We start from the raw sequence: 27,018 nt of genomic DNA, 5'->3' as shown, positions 1-27,018 counted from the left end.
ATTTGGTTGAGTTGTATTTGCAGTGTTTCTGTATTTGGTTGAGTTGTGAGTATTTGCAGTGTTTCTGAATTTGGTTGAGTTGTGAGTATTTGCAGTGTTTCTGAATTTGGTTGAGTTGTGAGTATTTGCATTGTTTCTGTATGTGGTTGCGTTGTGAGTATTTGCATTGTTTCTGTATTTGGTTGCATTGGAGTATTTGGAGCGCGTTTCTGTATTTGGTTGAGTTGTATTTGCAGTGTTTCTGTATTTGGTTGCGTTGTGAGAATTTGCAGTGTTTCTGTATTTGGTTGCGTTGTGAGTATTTGCAGTGTTTCTGTATTTGGTTGCGTTGTGAGTATTTGCAGTGTTTCTGAATTGTACGGTGGCCGAGAGAGCTCAACGTGCTGCAAAAACACAAGCAAATAGAAAAAACCCCAGAAAATTTAGAAAACATCTTCCTCAGTTTGACAACACAGGTGCTTGCAAATACTCTCAATGCAAATAAAAACTGAAACACGCTGCAAATAATCACAACGCAACCAAATACAGAAACGCTGCAAAAAGCACAGACATGTTTTAAGGGGACCCAACAAGTGACAAACCTGGCTGGGACTGCTTATTGTTCAATGTCTACTCGTCAGTGTTGTTGATGTGGATGTTGAGTTTTTTAACATCCTGATCGTATGGACATTGTGAGTATTTGCAGGGTGTTTCTGTATTTGGTTGCGTTGTAAGTTATTTTCAGCGTGTTTCTGTATTTGGTTGCATTGTGAGTATTTGTAGCGAGTTTCTGAATTTGGTTGCGTTGTGAGTATTTGAAGCGCGTTTCTGTATTTGGTTGTATTGTGAGTATTTGCAGTGAGTTTCTGAATTTGGTTGAGTTGTGAGTATTTGCAGGGTGTTTCTGTATTTGGTTGCATTGGAGTATTTGGAGCGCGTTTCTGTATTTGGTTGAGTTGTATTTGCAGTGTTTCTGTATTTGGTTGCGTTGTGAGTATTTGCAGTGTTTCTGTATTTGGTTGCGTTGTGAGTATTTGCAGTGTTTCTGAATTTGGTTGAGTTGTGAGTATTTGCAGTGTTTCTGAATTTGGTTGAGTTGTGAGTATTTGCAGTGTTTCTGAATTTGGTTGCATTGGAGTATTTGGAGCGCGTTTCTGTATTTGGTTGAGTTGATTTGCAGTGTTTCTGTATTTGGTTGCGTTGTGAGTATTTGCAGTGTTTCTGTATTTGGTTGCGTTGTGAGTATTTGCAGTGTTTCTGTATTTGGTTGAGTTGTGAGTATTTGCAGTGTTTCTGTATTTGGTTGCGTTGTGGGTATTTGCAGTGTTTCTGTATTTGGTTGAGTTGTGAGTATTTGCAGTGTTTCTGAATTTGGTTGAGTTGTGAGTATTTGCAGTGTTTCTGAATTTGGTTGAGTTGTGAGTATTTGCATTGTTTCTGTATTTGGTTGTGTTGTGAGTATTTGCAGTGTTTCTGTATTGGTTGAGTTGTGAGTATTTGCATTGTTTCTGTATTTGGAGCGTGTTTCTGTATTTGGTTGAGTTGTATTTGCAGTGTTTCTGTATTTGGTTGCGTTGTGAATTTTTGCAGAGTGTTTCTGTATTTGGTTGCGTTGTGAGTATTTGCAGCATGTGTTGTTAAATTGATGAAAATGTTCTATTTCCATGCATTTTCTTCAGTTGCAGCGCGTTGAGCTCTCTCGGCCGCCGTACAATTGTAGCCCAGCTTCATCCAGAAAGTACGCATGTTAATTGCATTACAATTAAACATTGTCTTTAATACTTGGACAGACTAGCTCAACAACGTAATACTCCACTGTTGCTCGATAACTGCACAGGCAAACATGTTTATTGTCATGTTAGGGGCCATTCACACAGAATGCGTTTTTGCATTCCACTGTGCAGCCTTTCCATTGTCCTTCTATGTAAACATGCACTGGACAGACACGGTTGACTGTTGCGCTCACATCGTCTTGCATTCTAAAATTTGGGCGCTCAAGTTAACAGACTGCCCTGCATATCACATTTTTAAGTGTGATTTGCCCCCGAAGCCCAAATAGTTATTTGCACGTCATAAGCACACCAGTGATGTCTGTACATGATAATCAAGAAAAATGTGATTCCTCCTAACATTAGCCCTTTCATGTGAAAAGTAAATAAGCACACATCACAATTCAAATGAAAAAGCTTTATTACCCACAGCTTTTTACAGTGTACAGGTGTAGTGCATTAAGCTTTAATCATGTGTAAACTACTCAGCAACTTCACTGGGGGGACAAGTAGTGTATTCACCATTGCAACTTATACTTACATAAATTATTAAATATCTTATTTGGCAAGATTATACAAATGGGCAGGAAGAAAATAGAGAAGTCACTGTGTATCATTTGCCCACTATACTATGAGATAGAATGGATAAACACTGCACAAGTAACAAAATATTCATCTGTTTAGTATGGCGTGTACTTTGCATTATACATGTAGCCTTACTTAACAAAATAGCTATAGATCATTTGTGAACGATAGGAATGTACACAAAAATAAGGTGAATAAGAACATAAGGGCAGAACATCTACAGCACTGATGTTTACAATTACTGCAAGAACACGGATGCATTTACAATCCCACTAATAATGAGGCAGCGCTGATGGTCACAGCATACTTGTGCCAACTTTTTTTCTTTTTTTTATCTATTCAAGCTTCAATGTTCATATACAGTATTAAACTTATTTTGCCTCTCCCACATGGTTTAAGTGATACTGCTATCATATGAAAATGTCCAACTCAACAGTGTATGGCAGGTTTTTTAAAAACATTTCAAAAGAATGTGAACAAATACCGCGTAAGTGCAGATCCAAATATATTTGGCAGCGCTGAAGTTATAACAGCATGAATACAGAAATGTTTTTTTTTTCGTTTTTTTTCTTCATTGTAGTAGGTAGTGTGAGCATATATGGTGTCAGCCAGATTGAAACCATGCACAAGATAATGAATCAGCATCATGCACACGTAAAGAGAAGTACATGAAGCATGGGCTGAAAGCGCATCATGCATGTTACAGGGCAAAGAAACCACAAGATACAACGATCTCTACAACTCTGATTGCCTTCATATTGTTTCTCTTATCATCAAGTCACACTGTAACAGTATCTGAGCAAGACATGCAGGATCATGTCAATAAAACTAAAAGGATCAGGTCAACCAAATTTCAGTCATTATTTACTCGCACGCATTGTTGTTCCAAACTACGGAGCCCCGCACATGACATCCGGACAAAAATATATATATCGTGGCCACGAATGAAGAATTATTTTTTTGTTTTAGTTAAACCATGGCCACGAATAAAAAAACGAATTCCCACGATTTATTACTGTAATTTGTTCCCTCGTTTTATTAATTCATGGCCACATTGAAGTAATTTTTTCCTTCGTTTGGAGTCAACTAAAACAAGGGAACAAATTTGTGGGGACGATTTAGTAAATCAAAGGAACAAATTATTATATTGTGCGTGCGATCTACTAAAAAACAAGGGAACGAATTAGTAAAACGTGCTGACGTATTAGTAAATCATGGGAACAAATTGTTAATTTGTGGCCACAATATACATATTTTTTTTCCTGCATGTCACGTGCGGGGCTCCGTTACAAATCCATATGCTTTTATTTTTCAGTGGAACTCAAAAGCAGAATTTTTGAAGAATCTCAATGTACACACTATACAACATTAGTTCATATTAAAAAAAAAAAAAATATATATATATATATATATATTCTAAGATTTCTGAAGCCATACAATATCTCTATTTTTCTTTACCATTATGTCACATGTATCATCCACTTTTTCAAAGCTCATCTATATTTCATATATTCAAAAATTATCTTGTGATTGTTTAATAACTGAACATAATACATCATTATTTAAATCTTGGACGCAAATGTGGGTTAGATCATTTAAAATTTAATAAAGAAAACTTTCGTACGAGGACTTTAATATTAAGAATACTGCTTGCAAGTTGTATGGACTACTTCTCTTTCTTTTCCCTTTTTGGAGCTTGGCAGTCGTAGTCACTAGGAATTACTGTTATGTGTAAATAGCCATTTTAAGATTCTAATGTGTTCCAAAAAAATAAAAAAATAAAGCAACATACAGATTTAGACTGACATGAGTGAGTAGAAAATTAGTAGTTTTCCTTGAAGCACAAAACTGCAGAGTGCAAATACTTTTCATACAGGTCCCTTAAAGCTTAATAAGTTACACGTGAAAAGCACCTACTAGATGTTGGCGATCTATCGCTTATGCATTGCAATAATAAAGATTGTTTTTTGAGGTCTAAACAAAGATATAGGGAAAGGCCTGTCTGACCATTCCTCAGTAAAGTGCAATATTCAGTGTAGTGCACAGTAAAGGGCAGGCAGTGAGTAAAGAAGGTCCACGTAGAGGAGACTGTAGAGGTGGTGACTAGTTCAGATATACTCACTGCAGAGGCGTCCTCATTTAGCAATGCACTACCAGTGCGTCACAGTAACCTTCACTGAGTGTACAACGCCAGGAGGAAATTAGAGAAAAGTCCCCTGTAGAGAATGTTCAATAGTTTTAAAAGAACCTCACTGCGAGTTTCCTCTCTTGGCAAAAGGGGGTTTACATGTTTAGCAGCTTTTAAAAGTAGGCTTAAAAGTATATTTGTGTTTTTCTGTAAGTTGGCAACACAAACCCCTCCACTCTTTAATGATCTTTATGATCATGTGGAGTCTAATTGCAGCCTCTGGTGTAAACAATTCATTTGAATTTTAATTTAAAGAAAAGCATATTTACAGGTATACCGATTAATTTTGAACTATTATGAATGTACACAGCTACAGGACTTTTATCATTCAGAAATAATGACTGGAAAAATGTCTGAGTCACAACAGGGGAATGTAAAAATGAATACATATTGATGGATTCATTCAACAGCAACAGCAACTATCTAGTGTCTACTTGCCAATGGAACGATATTTTTAAACTGTTATGATTGGTAAGTGTTGCCAAAAATGTGCTAAACTGGGTAAATATAATTTTAGGTAATTATCATAATTACCTCTGACTGTGATTCACTTATGAGTTCTGTCATGGAATACCTTCCGGTGACCCGGAGCGATGCTGGATTGCATGGCTGGTCCCTTCGACAAGTGCAAACATCACCGTAAAGGAGAGGTATGGAGATGACATAAGCTTTCCTGGAGCCATGGGGATTCCCTTACAACAAACCAACTCATAAAACCCATCAGTCTTTTGTGTTGTGGCAAGGTGTGAAAGCAAAACTCACTGACGGTGCGGCAAACGTGTGATATGCAGTCTAATCTTAAAGAAAACAACGTGCCAATAAAAAGAGAGATGAAAGCAAGTGACGGCATGCAAAACACACACTTGAACGAACGGCTCTTAGATTATTTCAGTTGTTTGTATACTTCAGTATGGCGCCCCCTGGGTGGCCACTGGTGCACAAGCAATACACAACACAAACACATTCCACTGGCTACGCCTCTAAGTTTGGCAGATAAATTGCAGATCACTGTAAAGCGACAGGAAACTTCATCTTTAATAGCTGACGGGTGTCAGTGTGTGATGGTGATTTACGCTTGTTCTAGGAGCCACTGGAAGAGGCTCTTCCGGCCCCGCCTTGTGTCTCCAGCCTCGGGCTCTTCCTCGGTGCGACACTCTTCAAAGTATCTCAGCAGAGCCTGCAGGAGGTCGGCGACCCTGAACTCTCTCTCCTTCAGCCTCTGGGCCACGGCCGGCAGCTAGAGCCAGAGAAAAACACACATGAAATGAAGCTAAACTTTTGGACAGGAAACATCCTGATAGATACTGATGGAGTTGGTTGATAGAGCTGTAATGTAATGGAATATGACACGCTGGATATGTATGCATTTACTCTCAAACTGTGAATCAATTTATTCAACAATTTGTATCAGTCCCTGTGTGGCACATATATTAAAATATTTTAAAGAAACATATTTTTCAAATAAATGTACCAACATTTAAAGTTTCAATTTTGTGAAATCAGCCAATTACATTTTATTATTATTTTATAAACTAATGCACTACCATTTAAAAAATTGGGGCCGGTACGATTCTTCTTCCAAACGAAATTAACACTTGTATTTAGCAAACACGCATTCAATTGATCTATAATGCTACAAAAGATTTCCATTTCAATAAATTCTGTTCTTTTGAACATTCGATTTATCAAACAATCTGGAAAAAAATGATCAGTTTCCACAAAAATATTAAGCAGCACATCTGTTTTCAACAGTGATAATATAAGAAATGCTTCTTGAGCAGCAAATCAGCATATTAGAATGATTTCTGAAGGATCATGTGACACTGAAGACTGGAGTATTGATGCTCAAAATACAGCTTTGCAATCACAGAAAAAAAAAAAAAAAATTAATATTAAAATGAAAATATTTATTTTAAATTGTAATAATATTTCACAATATTCCTGTTCTTACTGTATTTTAATAAGCCTGCGTGCGCGTAAAAAAACAAAAAAAACAAAACAAACCTTACCGACCCCAAACTTATAACATTATTAAACAAGAGATGGTATTAAAATGCTATTAAATCTATATCAATGTACTCGTACTCAAGTTATGACGCAGAAAGAGTTCATAAAACTAATGACAAAGCACACTGTGATATTCACAGTGAACAGCACAAACCGCATGGAATCTGATATTTTCAAATCTAATTTGGTCCATATGTGGTCCTAAATCAGATACAGGTCAGATGTTTTGCAATGCGACCTCAGTCCGAACAGTCATACTGGAATTCACTCCAGATCATTATTCGTCAGAATTCTGCGCTGATGGGAGTCGCTCCAAAGAACGTACATGCCGGTAGTTCTTTGGTCACTCAGTGATTATGGTGAAGTTAGTCAGTGGAGGGTCGGCAAGCTGTTATACTCATAAGTATTATGGTGACAGCTCTATTCAAGCAAAACTTAAGGAAAAACTGTACAAGAAAAACTTTGCTCTCTTTCACCTGATCCTCTATATCGCCTGCACACAAATTCACTGGCTTATCGCCTTACAAATGAACGCGTAAATGGCGTGTTTACTTCCGTATGACAGCGTGCTGTATGTGTCTTTGTTATTGTTCTTTTGCACATACAGGGGCAGTTCAGGATCATGACCTGTTCACACTCAAATCCGATATTGGCCACATTTAAAAAATAATGCGAAACATAATTTTTTAAGCCTAAAACCTCATTCCGACTGTCAGTTCAAATCCGATTTTGTGCATATCTGATTGGAGTCCTATCAAAATTTAACAAATGTTAATGGCAACAACAACAACAAAAAAATCACTTGGAATGCAATTTTTACAAATCTGCATTGAGCTACATTCATGTCTACATATGTGGTTTGAAATCCTATACAAATTCAGTTTGACCGCTATAATTGGATTTCGCGTGGTTTATGTCACTTTCTCACACCACATAAAACATAAACATGTCAGATGTTATTTGTTTTGAGACCGGCGGAGACGACAGCACAGAATAAAGCTGCGCATATATTTCTGCCACTGCCTCAGAAGATGACGTAGTCTAGCGCAGTATTGTCATGTTGTAAATAAGACAACATCTTTATTGAAAACCCATCCACATTGCGCTTGTTGTTTTAGCCGTATGCCTACCGAAGCAAAGTCATTGCCACAGAAACTAATGCAGATTTTCAGGAAAAGAAAAGAGCTAATAATTTAGATTGGATACACAAATAATCGGATTTGACCTGACACAGCCAAAGTGTTCTCACCTGGAGGAGCTCCTGGCCTGAGAAATGGCTGAGCTGCATTAAAGACAGATCAGCGATAGAGGCGGCGATCCACTGGAGCACAGCCGTCAGCTGGGGGTCCACAGTCCCCCCCTGGACATCGGTACTGACCACCAGCAGAGCTCTTTCTGCCTGCCCGTGATCCCGCTCCGCTCGCACCGCTCCTGCACATACAAACCACACACATTCAGCTCATGCATACACAAAAAATCATCACAGCAATTAGTCTACTTCAGCAAACCAGTTTCCCACGCTCTCTCTGCTAACTAGGCCAGACACAGAACTCTGCTTGAGCTCATCTGTTGACCCACATGGAGCCGGTCTGACAGTTAGACAACTAGGAGCGAGGATAAATAGTCTTGTGGCTTTGACAGGGGCACACCGAAGGTGCTCGGCCAAGCAAGACCACTTTAGATGAGTGGCAGCAAAATAAGGGCTGAAATTAGTTTAAAAGTTGAGGTTTAACATCAGACCACAGAATAAACACTAGCGTTGGAGGAAAATACAAAGAAGAGATATAGTTTTCATTTACCGCCTGAATCCTCTTTGGCCTCAGCTTCCTTCTCTTCAGCACAGTCACTGTAAGTTGAAAAATATTACAGGTGTAAGAGAGTGTTACTGACAGACTAAAGGGAACGACAACACAAACCACATGCAAGAGAGAGTGACAGAGGCTCCCAGCATTCCCATTTCTCATATAAAACAGCTCCACTACAGTTTCAGCTAGAATTCATGGCATATTCATGACTTGCCCATGCTAAGGGATATTGACACAATAGTATTTTAAAGATGTTTTTCTTGATGCCTTTGACTGAAAAACTGATTTGGGTGGGGCATTATAGCAAAAATATATTTTTCACACTTGCATACTAATATTTATGAAATCTGAGGCACCACCTCTTCTACCTATATTTCACAAAATATTGCTTAATTTAATATTGGCAAATAAATCAGCAGTATATCATAAATATTTGTTGTCCAGCTCTGATTTGGGCGAACATTTTCTAGCACAAGTTTAAATGAAATGAGCAAGAATAAATATTACAGTGGCTTATGAAGGTATGCATCACTGTTTCCACAAAAATATTTATCAGCACATCTGTTTTCAACACTGATAATAATCAGAAATGTTATTTAAGCAGCAAATCATCATATTAGAATGATTTCTGAAGGATCATTTGACACTGAAAACTGGAGTAATGATGCTGAAAATTCAGCTTTGATCACATGAATAAATTATATTTTAAAATATATTAAAGTAGAAAATACTTATTTTTTTATAAATTGTAATAATCTTTCAGAATATTACTGTTTTTACTGTATTTTAATCACATAAAAATGCAGCCCTGGTGAGCATAAGAGACTTCTTTCAAAAACATTAAAAAAAATCTTACAGACCCAAAACTGTAACTGTACTCTATACTGTTATATTATTAAATGAGAGATGGCCTTAACATTCTTTTACATTTATTTCAATGTACTCATACTCACACGTCTTTAGAAAATGTAATAGTCACAAAAATTGCATTGTGATATATTTTATATCACAAGCAAAATCACTGCAAACATATAGTGAATATATTAAATGTCTCCAAGGCCTGAATAAAAATGAAAAAAACCTAAGGAATCCTTATAGAATATAAACTTTTACAAATGATAACTTGCAATATTGTCAGATAAATCAGCAATATATTATAATTTGGGTGAGCATTTTCTAGTACAAGTTTAAATCGCTCTTTTTTTTTCTTCTTTTTTTTTACAAGAATTAAACAATCATGACACAATATCCATTTCTGGTTGTAAATGCAGGGGAATTTTTTTCTTTTTCAGATATGCTTTTCATATATTTTTCCCGTGTATGATGTAATTAATTATAAAGTGAACTCGGTTTCTTTTGTAGGGAGTGAGTCACTTTGTTCTCAAATGCACATGATTCATGTTGTGGACCTGAACTCTAATGAGAATTGGGGACTGGGACATCCTTTTTTCACTCAAACAGGAAGCATGCAGTAAGAACAGATAGATCATTCTTTAGAAAATACATCACAAAACACTTATGAAGTCAATGACCCAACCCAAACACTTCCTACACAACACAACACAAAGATTCAATTGACTAATTCCAAACACAGGATGGAGAACAACAAAGGGAAGTTTTGTTTCTAATAGGTAATGTTAGAAACTTGTCAGCGCTTTATCAGCGCTTGCTGATAAAAAGCTGCATGACATCATGCAGTAATTAGAGCCGTACACGCTGGCTATGCTACACCTCTTTCCATAGACCAACCTGTCTGATGGAGAGAAGGACAAATGTTCTTCATAAACCTCGCCTTCTAAACCCAGACTGCTCCAGCTACTGCTGTTTCCATTACTGCTGGGGGAGAGAAAAAGAAGAAACGCTACAAAATAATTTCTATGCAAAACTAGAAAACCTACCTGGAGCTTTATGATATTTCTGATAAGATATTTGATATTTATGTTGATATTAATTTTTTTTATTTTTTTATTTAAAGGGTGGTATTATTTTTTTTTATTCAGAAGAACCATATTTTCAACCAATCATACCCATTAGTTTCAAAATGTTTCATGCTAGACATAAAACATAGTAGAACTTAGAGCTGCACGTTTAATCGTTCAAAAAAAAAAAAATCGATTCAATCACCCACGCGATCTCATTCCCAGATGACAACGATTCGCCCTATGTCTATTAAACCTTTGACAAGTACGATCACAGCGAATATTCAAATCTGTGTTAGTGCTGCCGCTGACCTAGAGAGAGGAGTTGTCATATATAGGTATGAAATATCTTCAGAAACATTCTTTTCAACCACATAGTATCACTATTTCTGTTACAATAATTCAAATTATAACAGAAGTACTGGGATGGGATTAAAGTTTATAGTTCGGATATAAACACTGATGTCTACGGTAGCGATCAAAATAGAGTAAATCGCCTTTTGAAAGATTCTTGACGCTTCAAATAGAGATTGTATCAATTACATCGATACACTTGTAGGTGTAATCATTCTCTCAAGAGATTTGTTAAAAATGCTAATTCACCCAGTAATGAAACAAGTGAAGTCTTTATAAGTCATTGAACCATTCATTCAAACTGTTTTTAATTTTTTTTTAAATATAAATTAATTAAATATATATTTTTAAATAGACTGCAGTAATGAGCATTTTATCAGAACTCCATTTTAAACAAAAAATTGTGATTCTCAATTTATCCAGAATCATGCAGCTCTAGTACCCTGGTAATCCAGAGTTCTCGTGAGAGCACAAGTTGAATTTGCTCAGCGAGTTACTCTGGTGTCGAGTAATGATGCTCATTAAATATGCCCCTCGATCTGAGCTGCACCAATCACATCGGGTTATCTGGTATAGGCGGGCCAGAGGCGAGCTAAACAGATGACGACAGCGCTGTGACGTCGAAGTCATTAGTAAACATTGCAAGATGGCTATTGATGAATACCATTTGTTTGAAACGGCTTTGGCCGCTTCAATGAACGAGTTAGACTTGGCTTTTTATCTAAAACAGGAACAGAAGACGCCGCTCGAATCGTTCCTCTGCAAGAAGGATGTTTTTGCTGTTTTGCCGACCGGATATGTAAGAGTATAATCTACCAGTTAGCTCTGCTGGTAGCTAAGCGTATGGGGCTTGTTGTGATTGGTCGTAGTGTTATCCAATTGCGTGCAGTGAGATTTTCAAATGCATGCTTGGTGCTGCCCCTCGAGCTGGCCGATTCATTAGTCGACGCCAGACCATTGATCTTTTAGAACTGTAAATATAATCAAGGCATTTCACTGAAAGAACTTGCTGCCCCGCAGAGATGCGATGACAAGATTTGAACTTAATTCACTGAAACTGATTCACAGCTTAAAAGTGGGATCAGTAGTTTTTGAAAAGCACTTTTGAAAACGGTGTCGGACCGACTACGAAAACACACCTGTAACCAATCAGGAGTAAGGGGTGTGTCTACTAATGATGGGGAGGAGTGAGCGCTCAGTGCACACAGCACAGACATAGTCGTTGCCTGGGTTACGGTCGCGTACGTAAGTGTGGGGTGGAGCTATCAAATTAGGGATCATTTTGGGGTAGGGGCATGTTTGTTATGGTGATTTCAAATATCAACATTGGCTAAAGGTGTTTTTCAAAAACTACTGATCCCACCTTTAAACTGATTCATTTAAATTAACTCTGAATGCAGAAATTCAATAAAAACATCTGTTTAACACTCATACTCATTAATACTCAGTCATGAGACAATTAATGATAGAAATACTAGACCCTAACCATATTATGTAAAAATTAACTGATTAATACAGTACTTGAGGACATGAAACTAAAAAAAAGAAAACTGTTAACTATCATCTATATTTGGACACACTGAGAAATTTATGGAGTTTCTAAGTTACTCAAGAAACACGGCCTCGAACTGACAACCACACCTTTCACAAATATTTTGATACCTTCATGGTATCTTGGGATGTCCAAAACAAAAATTGCTCATACATTCTAACTTTCAGTTGCTTGGGAGATATTAAAATGTTGATAGAAATTGCTTCCATTGAGACACTGCAGCCAAAAACAATACTCAACAATGCTTGCCTTTGAAAGACAAGACAGTGTGAGTCAGTCGTCATATTTTGAAGCCAAAGACATTTAAAGTTTTTCTGAGAATGTAAAACAATATCCCTAAATGCTCATCTGGACAAGGCACTAGGTGTTTCTCAGCAATTTTGGAAAATGGTGAGATAATCAGCAACTCTGGCGTCAAATAAATTATAAAATGGTTTGTGTATAAAATAAATAAAGAACTATAAATGTTCTTTAGCAATGATGAGTCATACAGTAGGTTCTTCTAGTCCACAACCTAAACTCAAACTAAACATGTGAATATAGTCGAATAATCTCAGCTGAAAACCAATCATGACTACAAATGTTTTTAAAAACACACTTAAAGACTACTATACAACTTAAGAGTTCCTGACATTGACAATACTTCACTAATTCAGTCTGAGCTTTTCAAACACAGATCTCTCCTCTACATATTGCATTGATGGTTTGCAATAGTCAGGTCACTACAAAGGCAGTCCTTCCACTGTTAATTCACCAGATCATTATTTTCACAATGATTAGAGCCACATGCTTGTGAAAGGTGCTCAAGAAAAGAAAGTGCTTTGAACTTGAGTGTGGTATTAGTCGAGTAGTAATGCTTAATTTAATGCTTTGTAAGCTTGTAAGTGTGGTGGGACTTGTTCACCTGTCACTTAGATGGTGAAAGCTGCTGCTCTCATCTGGGTGGTCTTCTTCAAAACTCAGATTGGACCAACTACCAAGACTGTCATCACCAACACTCAAACTAAGCTGCTGACTCACTGTTGACTCCGTCACATTGACGCCATCCCTTCTAGGAGTGCTGCAACACAGTAAGTCATCAATCATGATAAAAAAAAAAAGAAAAAAAAAAAAAGGTTTCAAAATCTAGGAAATCCATGGATGAGCAATTTTAATTGATAGACTGCATAAGTATGACCCTGTGAAAAATGTGTCACTTTACCCAAGATTGACAGTTTGGCAGACGTTGGACAACGCGGACGTCATAATCTCTGTGGTCAGACTTTCTGCAAAGCTTGCGCCATCATGACCAATTCCACTGTCTGCATTCAAGCTGGTGCAGCTCAGCTCCTTTTTGGCTTTCTCAATGACACTGGACACCATTTCTTCAGCAAAAGCAGCTCTCTTTTCCAAATCAATGTGAATTCTAGGAATTTCCAGTCCAGCCACTGAATCAGATTCTTGTTGCCTTCTGATTTTCAATCCCTGGAAACCACGACGACCATCTCTACTGCAAAACAGGCATTCTCGACCTTGGCAGTATCGGCAGGCTTGATATGCCTCAGCCAGCTTTTCTGTGAAGGAATTAGGTTCAAGTGCCCTCCTGTCCCCAGCAGCCTGAACACATGCCGGCCCCAGTGTCATTTCCAATGTGTCATCAACAATTTTCCTGGCATAATGTTCAATCACTTGCATGACACTGTTGTTGCTTTTGCTATCATTTAAGCTGCTCGTACTATGATACAGCCTGTTAGTTTCTGCATACGTTAAAAGAGAACATGAAAATTTACTTTCGGGCATGTCCACGACACTGGATTTCCTGTAGAGGCAAGAATCAGTCAGCGATTTAGGCAATCTAACTGAAGACATTCTCAGCTTTCTCGTAACATCACATGTGATGTTGTAGGCAAGAGATTCCGCAAAGTTCACAAGTTCTACATATTCGTTACTGCTAATGTCTTGACCATCTTGACAAGCACATGGCAGAGATTCACAAGAGGATCCATCTTTTCCATCAGAAAGTGCAGTGAGGGATGACTTGGATATGGGACTTTGAGAAACATCAGGACTATGATCATTGTGTAAACGCCTAGAGGAGTGTAGCCTCAAAGGATACCTCTGCTTTATTTTTCGTGCCGCATGAGCCAGGCCAGATTTAATAGATCGATATGCCAAACGAGTGGCATACTGATCCAATATCAGCTCTCGGTTACCTCCCTCTTTCTTGAGCACCTTAATGAGGTATCCTGCATATTCGTCAGTGACACTTTCGCAACTTGGATAATCTGATGACATCCCACTTGCTTGGACGTCACCAGACCATTGACAAGTCACATTTCCTGAAAGGCCGTCTCCACTCTGACACTTGTCAGCAGAGTTTACAGATCCTCTTTTTATCGTTTTGTCACGACAGTGGGTTGAACTCATCATCCTCTTGACATCGTTAATGACTTCTCCAGCCACTTCTCCAGCATATGTCCACAAAGAATTCAAAGTCTGTTCAGAAAACTGTGCGCTATGCAAGGCAACACTGCCTTTGCTCTCGTCACCCTCAGCCTTCTTCACATCTCCAAGGCTTAGTGTGTCCATCTCAGTTGCCATGGAAACAATGTGGCACGCTAAACGCTCTGCATAATGGAGCGCACTCCTCTCAAACATTCTGCTCCTGACGTTGGGACTCAGCTCTGACTGGCAGTTTCTAGTGTGTGGACCATCTTTCTGGGTCTCCTCCTCGTCTTCATTGCTGCCAGCTTCTTCAGAGAGAGACCTAATGAGTTTCAGCATGAAATCGGCCTTGTCTGAAACTGAACCAGCTTCTTTTGTGTCGGTGGCAGGCGGGTAATAAGGGGTGGGCGGAGGAGTCGCAGGAGAAAATTCTTTTGCAAGCGTACCTTTGAGCTTCTTCGAGAACTGTCTGATCTGTTTCTCACTGTGCTCACCTGATGGCTGCTGAGGACTTGAGGGTGGAGTGCTAGGGATTTCAACTGATTTTGTTCCAGAGTTGCTGCTTGAAAAATCCTCTGCACCTACTTTTCTACCACCACAGGAGCCAACTTCAAAACTGGGCACTTCCAATGTGTCCCTTCTCACGACAGAACGGACCTCTGGGGTGAGCTTGGAGACTGGACATGCACTTCTGGAGGATGGGTCACTAGAGCCCTTTGAACCTCTCTGAGTCGACACATGTGATTTAACAATTCCATGGCTTGGAGTAGATATGCGAGCTGTGATTGTTTTGCTCAAAAAGTCTGCGCAGTCCTCTACTTTCTTCTTTACTTTTGTCGAAGAATTCATTAGATCGAATGCCTCACCTACTATAGTGTCCACCATATTCCCAGAGAAGTTTTGAAAAGTTTTTCCAATCGAGGGCTTGCCAGAATCACTTTCAACAGACATGCTGTCAACATTTTCCTCACCACTGGCTGAATCCTGGATTCTTGCAGGACCTGGCGATGAATCAGTCTGAGATGCTGCAGACGTATCTGAGGCTGATGATGTTACTTCCACTTGGCAACAAATGGTTCTTTTAGGGCTGGTCTGACACACGTGACCAATACTGGATTTATACTGAGAAGGTTCATCTGAGTTGTGTACATGGGATATGACATTGCCAGCCACAGGAACTGGAACACAACTGGCGATACCCGACACACAATACAAGGCTTTCTTCACTGTGCAACCATCCGGCTCTTGATTTGTAGCCTCTGTGACAGCCTGAGATCCAAGATAGCTTGTTTGGGCACTGCAGGTTTTTGTAATGAGAGAACTATCTTCAGCACTCACGTAGCAAATATTGTCTACTGACACACTGATAGCTGCCTGGGTAGTGAATGTCACATCAGCTTGTGAGAGCTCTATAAAAGCCTCTTGGAGAACGGACTCCGACAGATCAGAGGCATAGGATGAAACCACTTCCTCCTCTTCGTCAAACGACCAGTCACCTGGTGTGAGTAACGTAGAGGGATGTGAAAACTGGCAAACCTCCATTATTCCTTCAAACACTAATTCCTCAGCAAGATCGGCAGCAAATCGTGTGACAGTGTTGTTGAATATCTGCTTTTTCACAAACAGAAACTCTTTAAGGGCTCCAGAAACGGCTTCCCCTACTAGGAAACCGGCTAGACCGTTTACGGCACGCTCTTTTAACACGTATGCATGGCGCATTCCTATCTCATGAAAGGCCATTTGAAATACTGAAGATGTCAGCCTTGCAGCCAAATGGCAAAGTGTGGTGGTACAGGAGGAAACACCTTTCTGCAAGTCCCTTAAGGCACTTCCAAGACTCATTTCGACTAAGTCTGTAGCAAACCTCTGAATCCCATCCTTAAGAGACTGTGATTGGGATTTAGTGATGGTGACTGTCTCCTGGATGTCTGAAAGCTTCATAAGATGCCCATTAGTGTTTTTGAACTCCTTATGACACACACAGCTCAAGTTCTTATTAATGTTAAAATCAACAGGGGAGGAGTACCCACAGACCGATCCAAGGATTTCTTTTGACAGGTTGTTGGCAAAATCTGCGTACGTTTTGTACAGTGAGCAAAGGTCCTGTGGTTTACGTAATTCTGAGCCATCAACATCTGCCTTCCAAAAATACTCTAAGGACCCTCCTTCTCCCAGTGGGCTAAATGCAGATGAACGAACTGGACTGAAGAGCGGCCCGCTTTCCTCGCAGGGAGTCCTCGCTGGCCGTGGGGAATCTGGTAATTCAGAGTGAATACTGTATGGTGATCCTGGTTTAAGTGGAGTTGGTTTCTTGACATTGGCTGGAAGAGTCCTATGATCAAACTTGTGAGGATTCATTGCTTTGGTCGAGCACCCCCTTGATACAAATTTACATCCAGAGTTATCAACATACTTCTCTGTTTGACCAGGGAGGGGATGCTGTTTAAGGACCTTGATGTTGGAATCAGAAGACTGGTCTAGTTCATCAAACTGATCAAAGCTGTCGAAAAATTCACTGACTTCTGAGTCAGAGTCTTCTACTCCATCCTTTAGAATGGGGATCTTGGGAATGTCAAGTTTTGCTTTAAGACTCTTCTGATATCCAACTTCATCCAGGAATATAATAGGACTGGGACTTGAGCAGTCTGAATCATCTGACTCGGTGAGGGATGTGGAGGTAACACGTCCCTTTGACAGACTGCTAAGTTCATACGAGATCTCTGAAATTTCAGGCCACGCTGTTGACTTCAGGACAGTTTCTGACACTTCTGCAGCAGTCTTTCCCTTGTGCACTGACTTCCTGGGTATGGAACTTATAATAATACGAGATCCACTTAAGTCTTTTAAATGAGTGTAAGGGACTGTCTGGGATGCCACATCCCTTTGGTTCCTCTGACTATGGGCACCTGCAAGATCAGAGAACAGTTCGTAAGAACAGAATTATTATTAACATAGGCAGTTATTTAAATATTTCAATTTCAATTAAGGTTACTTGATAATCTAAGGTTAAAGTCCTGTTTTAAAAAGGGTTTAAATAAAATATTATTTACACTATCATTCAAAAGTTTGTGGTTGTTAGTTTTTTTTAAAGAAGTCTTTTAAATGTTCACGAGGCTGCATTACAGTAAAAGGATTAATATTGTGACACATTGCAAATTTAAAATCAATGTTTTTTATTGTATAATTTTTCAGTCACATGATCCTTCAGAAATCATTTTGATTTGGTTCTCAAGAATCATTATCAATGTTTGTTTGTTTATTATGTATTTAACGTCATGTTATGCATTATGGCTATTTACATGGCAACACAAGGTCAATATCACAATCAATACAATTTTAATTATTATATAAAGCATTTCAACTTAACAAAATAGAAATTCTTAAATACATTTGATACATTCTGAAATATTCTTATCAATGTTAAAAACTGTTTTTTTCCCCAAAGGAACAGCATTTAATTTTTTTTTAATAGAAATAATAAATAATAAATATCTTTACTATCCCTTTTGATCAATTTAGTGCATCCTTGCAAAATAAAAGTCTTAATTTCTTTAAAAACATCGTACTGACCCTAAACTTTTGAATGGTAGTGCATTTAAAAACAAAAATCCTTTAGCTATTTTGAATGAGAAGCATAGATAGCTAGTGACCAGTAACCATAAAAGTTTTCAAAATGCTTGTGAACAGCTGCTAGTTCTGCTTTTAATTACCTGTATGCTCCTCTTCAAGATGTTCAAAAGCAGTAACAAAGTCCTCCTCGATAGAAGAGACAGACTGATTGGTGTCATCATCCTCAGCTTGACATGCTTCTGAAGTGCCTCTCTGCAGAACCTGTAACTCCATGGCATACCTTATCCCAGCTGTGTATCGAGCCAACAATCCCAGCATGGTGCACACACTAATCTGAGGAGTGGGGCCATGTCTCAATATACACAAGGCCCTTGAACAGCCCTGAGGGTGAAAGAAAAAAGAACAATGATTGCATTTTTTAAAGAAAATTAATGAATTAAAAAACAATGAATCAATCAAATGCTAGGAGGATGACATGATATAAGCCTTTACGTCATGATACATCATCAATATAAATTGATATGATAAACAATGTTAATCTGGAAGATAAACATAATTCAGGCTGCAAACTGTCAATCCCTGAACTGACATAATTTCTTAGTTGTGATATTTTGACTTCTCACGGCACTCTTTTTTCTGACATATGTGAAAGAAAACATGCAATTTCTTGTTATGTCTGAAAAACATTTGTGGTTTGATGGAATGTTCAGAGTACAAAACTTAATACCATGGCTGCCTTCCACAAGGTTAGTTCTGTTTAGACCCAATTTCACAAAAAACAACATCACAAATTTACAAGACAAAACATTCAAGGACACCTGATATCAAAATAATGACAGCAGCAAACACATGCCTCAAACAAAACAAACATACCGTCAAATACTCAAGCATAATATACAAAAATCAAACCTGAGAAACACTGTCTTTCCTCTCAAAGGGTCTTTTAGGGTCTTTGAGGAGCAGAATTTCTTCATCTTTAAGGGTATGTACATGTAGTGATCTAAGCAACTCCATCATCTCAGTGGAGAGGGACGTCAGAGCCTGTGGGCATCAAAGAATGACTTTAGGATCCATCAAAGGATGCCTCTAATGTTGCATCTATTTTGTGCTCTTTGCTACACTCTATTCTTTGCAAAGAAATTAAATCATTAAAAAAATTAAAAGGTAAACCCCTCTTTTTAAGGGAGCTTTAGTTTTTTTTATGTTTTTGAAAGAAGTCTCTTATGCTCATCAAGGCTGCATTTGTTTGATAAAAAATATAGTAAAGATAGAAAAATTGTGGGGGAAAAAAACAATTTAAAATGACTATTTTCTATTTGAATACATTTAAAAATGTAATTTATCCCTGTGATGCAAAGCAAAACTTTCAGCATAATTACTCCAGTCTTCACTGTCACATACTGTAATCCTTCAGAAATCATTCCAATATGCTGATTTGCTGCTCAAGAAACATTTATTATTATTATGAATGTTAAAAACTGGTATGCTGCTTTTCTGGAAACTTTGATACATTTTTGTCAGAATTCTTTGTTGAATATAAAGTTCAAAATAAGATAATTTATTTGAAATAGAAATCATTTGTAACATTATAAATGGGTCAATTTAATGTATCCTTGTTAAATATAAGTAATTTCTTTAAAAAAATATTTTTTTTACCCCAAACTTTTGAACGTTAGTGTAAGTGGCACAAAAAGCACTGACCTGTAGGGTGAAATCCTCCCCTTCAGCATGACTAGGTAAGCATACGTAATGTACCTATGAAAGAGAAGAGAAAACAATCATGCCAATCCAATTTATATTATGTTACCTAATAGATTCCATTAAATGTTAAAAAAGCAGGTTCAATACATGCTGACTTTGTGCATATTTAAATTAAGTCACTGTCACTCCCTTCAGTTCAAACACATTTCTTTTTTCATGCACATTAACCTTACTGCCTGTAATTAATGTTTGTTCACATTTTCTATTGATCAATGGCTGCAGTAAATGTATGATGATAAAATTATCATTATATTTTACAGAAAACTGCAAGCCGACATGCAGGGAGCCTATAACTAAAAATCATAAGAAAGGACTAAGGTTTTATCATAAAATATTAAATTATGATGATAAAACTTCTTAATTTTTGTCAGGTAACACTACTACTGAGAAAAAAGAAAAAACAACTACTGTACACTGCTCTATACTGGAGAGATACGTATGGATTGTATAGGTTTACTTCAAATGTATTTCTTTCCTATTTTTTTTTAACAAGCATATATTGAAATGTCCATTTCATTCACCCCTATACCCTCATTTACTATTTGCTACATTACTCCACTAATATAGTCCACTTGAAGGAGTGAATGAAAACGAGTGAGTGAATTCAGACACTAAGTGTACCGGACACTTTGTGCTTGCTGTTCAAATAATCATTTGAAACTTAGCAAACTGGTAGCTTCAGTAATCATGAAAAGATTTATCTTGAGCTCAGTCATGGAAAAGTATAAATCTTAATTAAACAATTTAATAATCAAGTAAAAAGGAATTTATAACTGTTTGATTTTACGCTCTAGCCACATTGGACCAGTGGTTTGGAAAATGGATGGATGGATTATTCAGCCATCTTCTGGCAAGACGCGGGAATTAAAAATCGCCCCCTATACCTTTAAATAGGGCACTGATAAGATAAGAATGTAAATGTGCACCTTGAAATGCAATGCAAGTCGCTTTGGATAAAAGCATCTGCCAAATGCATAAATGTAAATGTAAAAGCGGCAACCCTTCCGGTGCACTCAGTGTCCGAATTCACTCTCTTGTTTTCATTCACTCCCTCAAGTGGACTATATTGGTGGAGTAATGTAGGGAATAGTGAATGAGGGTAAAGGGGTTGATTTCAAACACATCTTATGTCCCCTTCCGGTCACCGTAAACACCCGAGTAAAAGTTCTCCTTTGTTGGACAAGAGCAGGTTTGTAAAGGCTTCTCAATACAAGTATGGAGAAATGTTTGTTTGGCACGTGTTGCTTTTTCAAATGCACATTATAAGTGACTCAATTTCATTTACCTCAACATAAAGGAAACAAGCTGCACTGCAACTGCAATTTCTTTTTATTTTTTTTATTTGATGATTCACTCAAGCCTCATGAGATGCGCTCATGTATATAATGAGGTGAGATGCAACAGTCTGCACTGTCCCAGTTGCCTCTAAACGCTATCTTATCGCCAATATCTTTTGCCATGGAGGCTTTCAAAATCACTCAGCTCAGAAAGAGGTCACAAAATGTTTAAACTGACACGTCTTGTATGCATTATTCAATCAAAGGAATATTGGGGGTTCAATAAGTTCAGTTCATTGATAAAAGCAAAAATCAAGGTTATGGTGGGGCAATTACAATGGAAGTAAGTGTGGCCATTTTTGAAGGATTTAAAACAAAGAAATGTGAAGACATTAGTATGCAATTTTATTTCACACTAATATGTTAACACATAATGCTTCCATCTTGCAACTATACTACTGAAATGTTTAACGTTTACGGATAAGCTTGATGAAAGTCGTACAAATAAGCTTAACTAAATTTCTCTCAAATTAAAAAAGAAAAAGAAAAAGGGGAACAAGAGGGTCAAGATTTAGCTTATCTAGTACTTAACCCAGAATATTCCTAAAGGGTTAGTTCACAGTTTTGGTTTGAAAAGTTCATAAAGAGATCATAAAACTAATAAACTAATGTCCATAATCCATAAACTAATCAATATGTGTTTAGTTCAAATTTTCTGAAGAGACACAATCACTTTATATGATGAACAGACTTAATTTAGGCTTTTATTCACATATAAACATATAAACAGAAGCTCAACCGAAACTTGCTTGACCCACAAGACCAAATCTCATTGGTTCTAGAGGAAGCTCAAACATGTTGCGTAACACGAGAATGAACCTCACTGGTTTCTGCACGTTAAGCAAGCATGCTTAAGCTTCCGTTTACCATTTCTGATGTGTGTGTTGATGAATGTTTATATGTGAGTAAAAGCCTAAACTCAATCTGTTCATCATATAAAGCGATCATGTCTCTTTTAGAAAATTTTAACTAAACTGATCAATTCATATGGATTAGCCTTACGATCTCTTTATGAACTTTTTGAAGTATCAAAGTGGCAGTTACGCTGTTGTCAATGGAGGGACAGAAAGCTCTCAGATTTCATCAAAATATCTTCATCTGTGTTTCAAAGATGAGCGAAAGTTTGGAACGACATGAGGGTGAATAAATGATGACAGAATTTTCATTTTTGGGTGAACTATCCCTTTAACTGTGACATTGTTTCCGCAAGCATACATATAAAAACATGCATATGGAAGTCTGAAATGCATGGCAGTGTGTGACCCTTACTTCTGATAAAAACTGTGGTTCTTTATTATGCAGCTCCACTACCACACTGCACAGATCCTTCTTGTGTTTCAACAGGCTCTTCAGGCACAGGTTTGAGCCCTCACGGATGGTCTGCTCAAACCAACATAAAGCTTGTTAGAAATTACAGGAGATTCAACTAAATTAATGCAACAAATGTTTGAGCAGAAAAACAGTAGACAACATACCTCTTTCTTCATAGTGGCACGGCTCTTTAACGGGACCCCTCTGATCCGTGCACAGGCGTCCATGACGTTGCAGGGCTGGACAGGAGGTTATCCTCTCCTTCAAGAGAGAAGTTTGGGTTGAATTAATCAACCATTTTCATTTTAGCTACCAACAATCCACTCCACATTACTCTTACATGCACCTAAATAATCCATTTATAATCAGATTGATAGCTCAATCGGACTGAAAAGCCTTCGTGTTAAGCACCTCAATCGATCTGACTGAAATTTCGATTGTAATCAAAACGATGGTGTAAACGCTTGAATCAGACTATTTTCTCAATCAGATTCAAACATGCCTGTACACGCGCAGCGCCATGATTTGCGTGTTTACATGCATTTTATGTCATTCGAATATGCACTTTTATTCATTTCTCATGTCTTGCGAAACTGGTCAGTGGATGAGACTGAATACTTACTAAATATTTGCTAAAAATGCTCTTCTGACATATATGTCAGCATTTTTGGTTATGTCACAGCAAAAACAACAATTATACTCTGAAGACATTGTCGCAGTGGCTTTCGGTTCACAACATTTAGAGTTCATATAAACAGAAATCAAATTGGACTCAGACCGACCACAATTAGTGTTTAGGTCGTTTTCATGTAAACATACCAAGTGTAAACAAGGTTTGCAATATAAAAAAAATTAAGGATTAAAGGTAATAAAGATTTGGACCCCATTGACTTTTCACTCAAATTAATCATTTTGAAAAATGTTTTTTGTCATGTTTTGCACAAGAAAGTAAATTTGGAACGACTTGTATATTAGTAGATGGCAGAATTTACATTTTTGAGGTAACTACGCCTTTAAGTTGGACTATGTTAGAGATCACATGACTTATGGGTAACACATGGGCTTTCCAGCTGCTCCAGTAAGACAGAAACACAGGGGAAAATATGAGAAAACTGAAAACTACCTAAACAGTGAAAGTTGAACAAGTCCGTATCTTTAACGTTATACAGCCCACAGCAGTCAAATTATCTTGGGCCATCTACAGCAGTCAAATTATCTTGGGCCATCTGTGCGCGTGCGGTATACCAATATGTTGGAAAAATGTAGGTCAAGGCTATATGACGGCCCAATGTCAGGCTGTTATCACATTCTCACATAGCCTGAACCGAAACAGTGTGCTGTAGCAGTGAGATCTTATCTGTGACTGCAGAAGCTTGCGTGAAAGAAGCGAAGAGGGATTTGAAACAGAATCTGATAAAATAAGTAGCAATTGTCACATGCAGAAGGCTACCTCTCGAGTAGCAGTTTGGATGAGTGCATCCATCTGTTATTGTGGGTTAATAAGGCCTCAGAACTAAATCTCTCCTTGAATGCTTGCTCAGATGAATTATAATACACCATTTGTTCACGGCCTGACAAACAAGTTTGTTTAAGGCCTATGAACTGAGACGGCAAGTTTGTTTTTACTAGAAAACAAACATGGCATGAGTTCATAATGGCCTTGGTTCCAGAAGTATTTTTCCCACTCATTCTCCTCATAAGATTTCTTAAAAAGTCTTTATTAAAGCGTTATAAGCAGTGAACCACACAAACCAGCTACGAGGTAAATCACAACATGACACACTTTGATTTGAAGCAAAAAGTAATTGAAAATCAGGAAACAAAGATGTCCAACCTGCCTGTCTATGTATTTTCATACCTCTGCGCACCTCATGACACACGTCATCAAGCGCGTTCGTGCTATGCAGAATTAGACAGACGCCAGTCACTGAACACCGCAACCGAAACAGCAGCCACCTTATACAGTTCCTCCTGAACTAAAACAACGAACTTATGCTGACTTAACGCCATAACTACAGTCATTTGGAAGAGATGGAAACTAGTGGCAATATACGATTTACCAACATTCTACACAATACGTTCTTCTGTGTCAAACTAGTTTGAAATGACATAATAAAGAAAAAAATGTGTGGGGTAAACTATCCCTTTTGCCTCCATTTCTGTTGGCCCAGAGCATTTCCACAGAACTGAATCCTGCTTAGTGCAGCTAGTCTTTCTCACTAAACAAGTGCTCACACCTGAATGCTGAAATAGGTCAGACTTTGATGCATTTCAGCATGACTGTGTGTGGGTGGGGACTGCAAAGGTAAACATTATTTCTAAGAATTCAGCACACACAAAAAAAGTATGTTTACTGCAAGCCTGAACCCCAACGGTTAAAGTCGACACCAAAACGAGGTTGCGATAGTCTCTTCTTCCTTACTTATACTTGATGTATATCCGGGTGAAACTGAGAAAGAAAAAAAAACGTAGCGCGGGACTTGATTTTGTCAATTGGGAATTCACTGGATGGTTGGATCAATGTGGTTTGCTATTGCTGTGATGTCATGTGAGTGACAGGTTGTCCTGCCCTCGCGTCAGTAAACACATCATCAGAGAAGAGAAGAGATGCTGCTGCAAGAGGGAGGGGAAGTTATTTAGATTATTAGGCACATGAATAATAATAAAAAAAATGATGTGCACAGATAAATCATTTATAATACTGAAATATTCCATAAAAAATAAATTTAAAAAAGTCAATTTTGATTTCATGGTGACTTTAACATTAGCAAGTGATGGCGTTGGCTGCTGCATGTGATCTGTGCTGAGAGCATCACCAGGGTCAAATGATTTCCTGAAACCAACAGATGTTTATGAGATCTCACTGTTCTCACTCACTGTTCCCAGCTTATAAAGGGGAGTGGCTGTGTACAAAACGTCATGCACATCATTCTTGCCTCATATAATACCCTGAATTACAATCATTATTTGCAACTGTCAATTATGCTTCAAACGTGTTAAAATACGACACACCACAACACCCCAGCTCTGACAGCCGCAGATTACCATGACAAACCGCCATTTGACTATTATAAGAAACCTTTTGAAGCTCTTCAAGATGTCAGTTAATCTGCAGTCACGTATATGTCATATCTGATAACGTTACTTACCTCTCATTTTCGGTTTGATGATTCATTGTTTTCATATTCAGGCATCGTCGCGGTACAGGCAGTACGACTTGCATGAATTACCACGGAGTTTCTTTAAAAATTACGCATGTGAAAGCATTATCAGGAATGTGTTTATGTGCGGTTTAATGTTAAAGCCTGATGATGTCATCACAGACGCAGCTGGCTCGCGCATTAGCATCAGGCCTGTGATAACATCAGTCGTGATCCGCATCTTTAACATCAATCAATGGATTTATAACTGCTCTGTGATTTATACTGGAAAATGACATGCAAATGAAAATGAAGCGCGTCTCACCTTGTAGTGACAGAGCCGTGCAGTGAGCAGCTAGTTGCTCGTACCTCCGTTCATTTCATGAAAACAAGACGAGCAGGCGGAATAATCAAACCCCGAGCGGCGGTTCTGAGCAGTTGAGCGCAGAGTCACTGATGGGAGTAAGATACACATGCAACATTAATAAATAAATACCTTTTTGAATGTAGTATTTTTATTCTTTTAATATTATATTTGTCGTTTCACTTTCTCTTTGGGATATATTACCATGGAAATATCAGGCTAGCAGTCACAGTTTGATTAATTTCATTTATAATGATGATAATGGTTGCTATAATTTACTATATAAAAAAGCAAAAACAATTTTTATGACCACTAAGCATTTGACAATATGTTTTTGTCAATTAAATACATCAATATATGTCATGGTAACACCAGGTTCTCTTATTGGTTGATCTTTTTTCAGGATTATGGGTAGTTTAGTTCTGTCACCATGGAAATCAAAATGGAATCAAATTCCTTTTTTTTTTTTTTTTTTTTTTTTTTTTATGGAATGTTGCAGTGTTTATTATAAATGATTTATTGGTGCGTATTCTTTTGAATTCTTTAATAAAAATAACTTTCCCTCCCGTGCACTTGCAGAGATATAACAAGAGGGCATATATATGTGTGTGTGTGTGTGTGTGTGTGTGTGTGTGTGTGTGTGTGTGTGTGTGTGTGTGTGTGTGTGTGTGTGTGTGTGTGTGTAACAATAGGGAAGGAAAGATTATCACACCTTCTGTTTCATGCTGACTTCAAAGGCATAGTTCACCCATAAGGTTGATAAATAAAGGCATAGTTCACCCAAAATGAAAATGCTGTCATGATTTACTCACCCTCAAGTTGTTCCAAACCTGTAAAAATGTATTTCTGCTGCTGAACACAAAAGATATTTTGAAAATATATGGGTAACCAAACAGTTGATGTACCCCATTGACTTTCATAGTATGGAAAACAATACTATGGGAGTCAATGGG

General features: G+C 37.8%; 1 protein-coding gene and 1 long non-coding RNA gene across 4 annotated transcripts; one reads left to right on the top strand and one right to left on the bottom strand.

Annotated features, from left to right (window-relative positions):
* Positions 1 to 930: 930 nt before the first annotated feature.
* On the top strand, positions 931 to 3,386 carry LOC309502780. Its single transcript, XR_014207401.1, has 2 exons — positions 931 to 1,338; positions 1,500 to 3,386. It is a non-coding gene; the product is annotated as an uncharacterized lncRNA (long non-coding RNA).
* On the bottom strand, positions 2,679 to 26,147 carry akap11 (A kinase (PRKA) anchor protein 11). 3 transcript variants are annotated; one of them, XM_082175308.1, is made up of 12 exons: positions 26,027 to 26,147; positions 22,726 to 22,822; positions 22,520 to 22,630; positions 19,854 to 19,907; positions 19,062 to 19,193; positions 18,293 to 18,533; positions 13,360 to 17,488; positions 13,063 to 13,218; positions 10,083 to 10,166; positions 8,328 to 8,374; positions 7,778 to 7,959; positions 2,679 to 5,758 (listed from the first exon to the last, which is right to left on the bottom strand). In XM_082175308.1, exons 2-12 carry the CDS (start codon positions 22,786 to 22,788, stop codon positions 5,591 to 5,593), a joined length of 5,367 nt encoding a protein of 1,788 aa, XP_082031434.1. In that variant the 5' UTR covers positions 22,789 to 22,822; positions 26,027 to 26,147; the 3' UTR covers positions 2,679 to 5,590. The 3 variants fall into 3 exon arrangements, with proteins under 3 accessions (XP_082031434.1, XP_082031435.1, XP_082031436.1); XM_082175309.1 differs by lacking the exon at positions 26,027 to 26,147 and adding an exon at positions 25,711 to 26,015; XM_082175310.1 differs by lacking the exon at positions 10,083 to 10,166.
* Positions 26,148 to 27,018: the final 871 nt, after the last annotated feature.

The sequence above is a fragment of the Leuciscus leuciscus genome, assembly GCF_965113295.1.
Source record: "Leuciscus leuciscus genome assembly, chromosome: 7".
Classification (NCBI taxonomy): Eukaryota; Metazoa; Chordata; class Actinopteri; order Cypriniformes; family Leuciscidae; genus Leuciscus; species Leuciscus leuciscus.
Note: the sequence above shows the minus strand (reverse complement) of the source record. Positions and strands in the feature narration are given on the sequence as shown.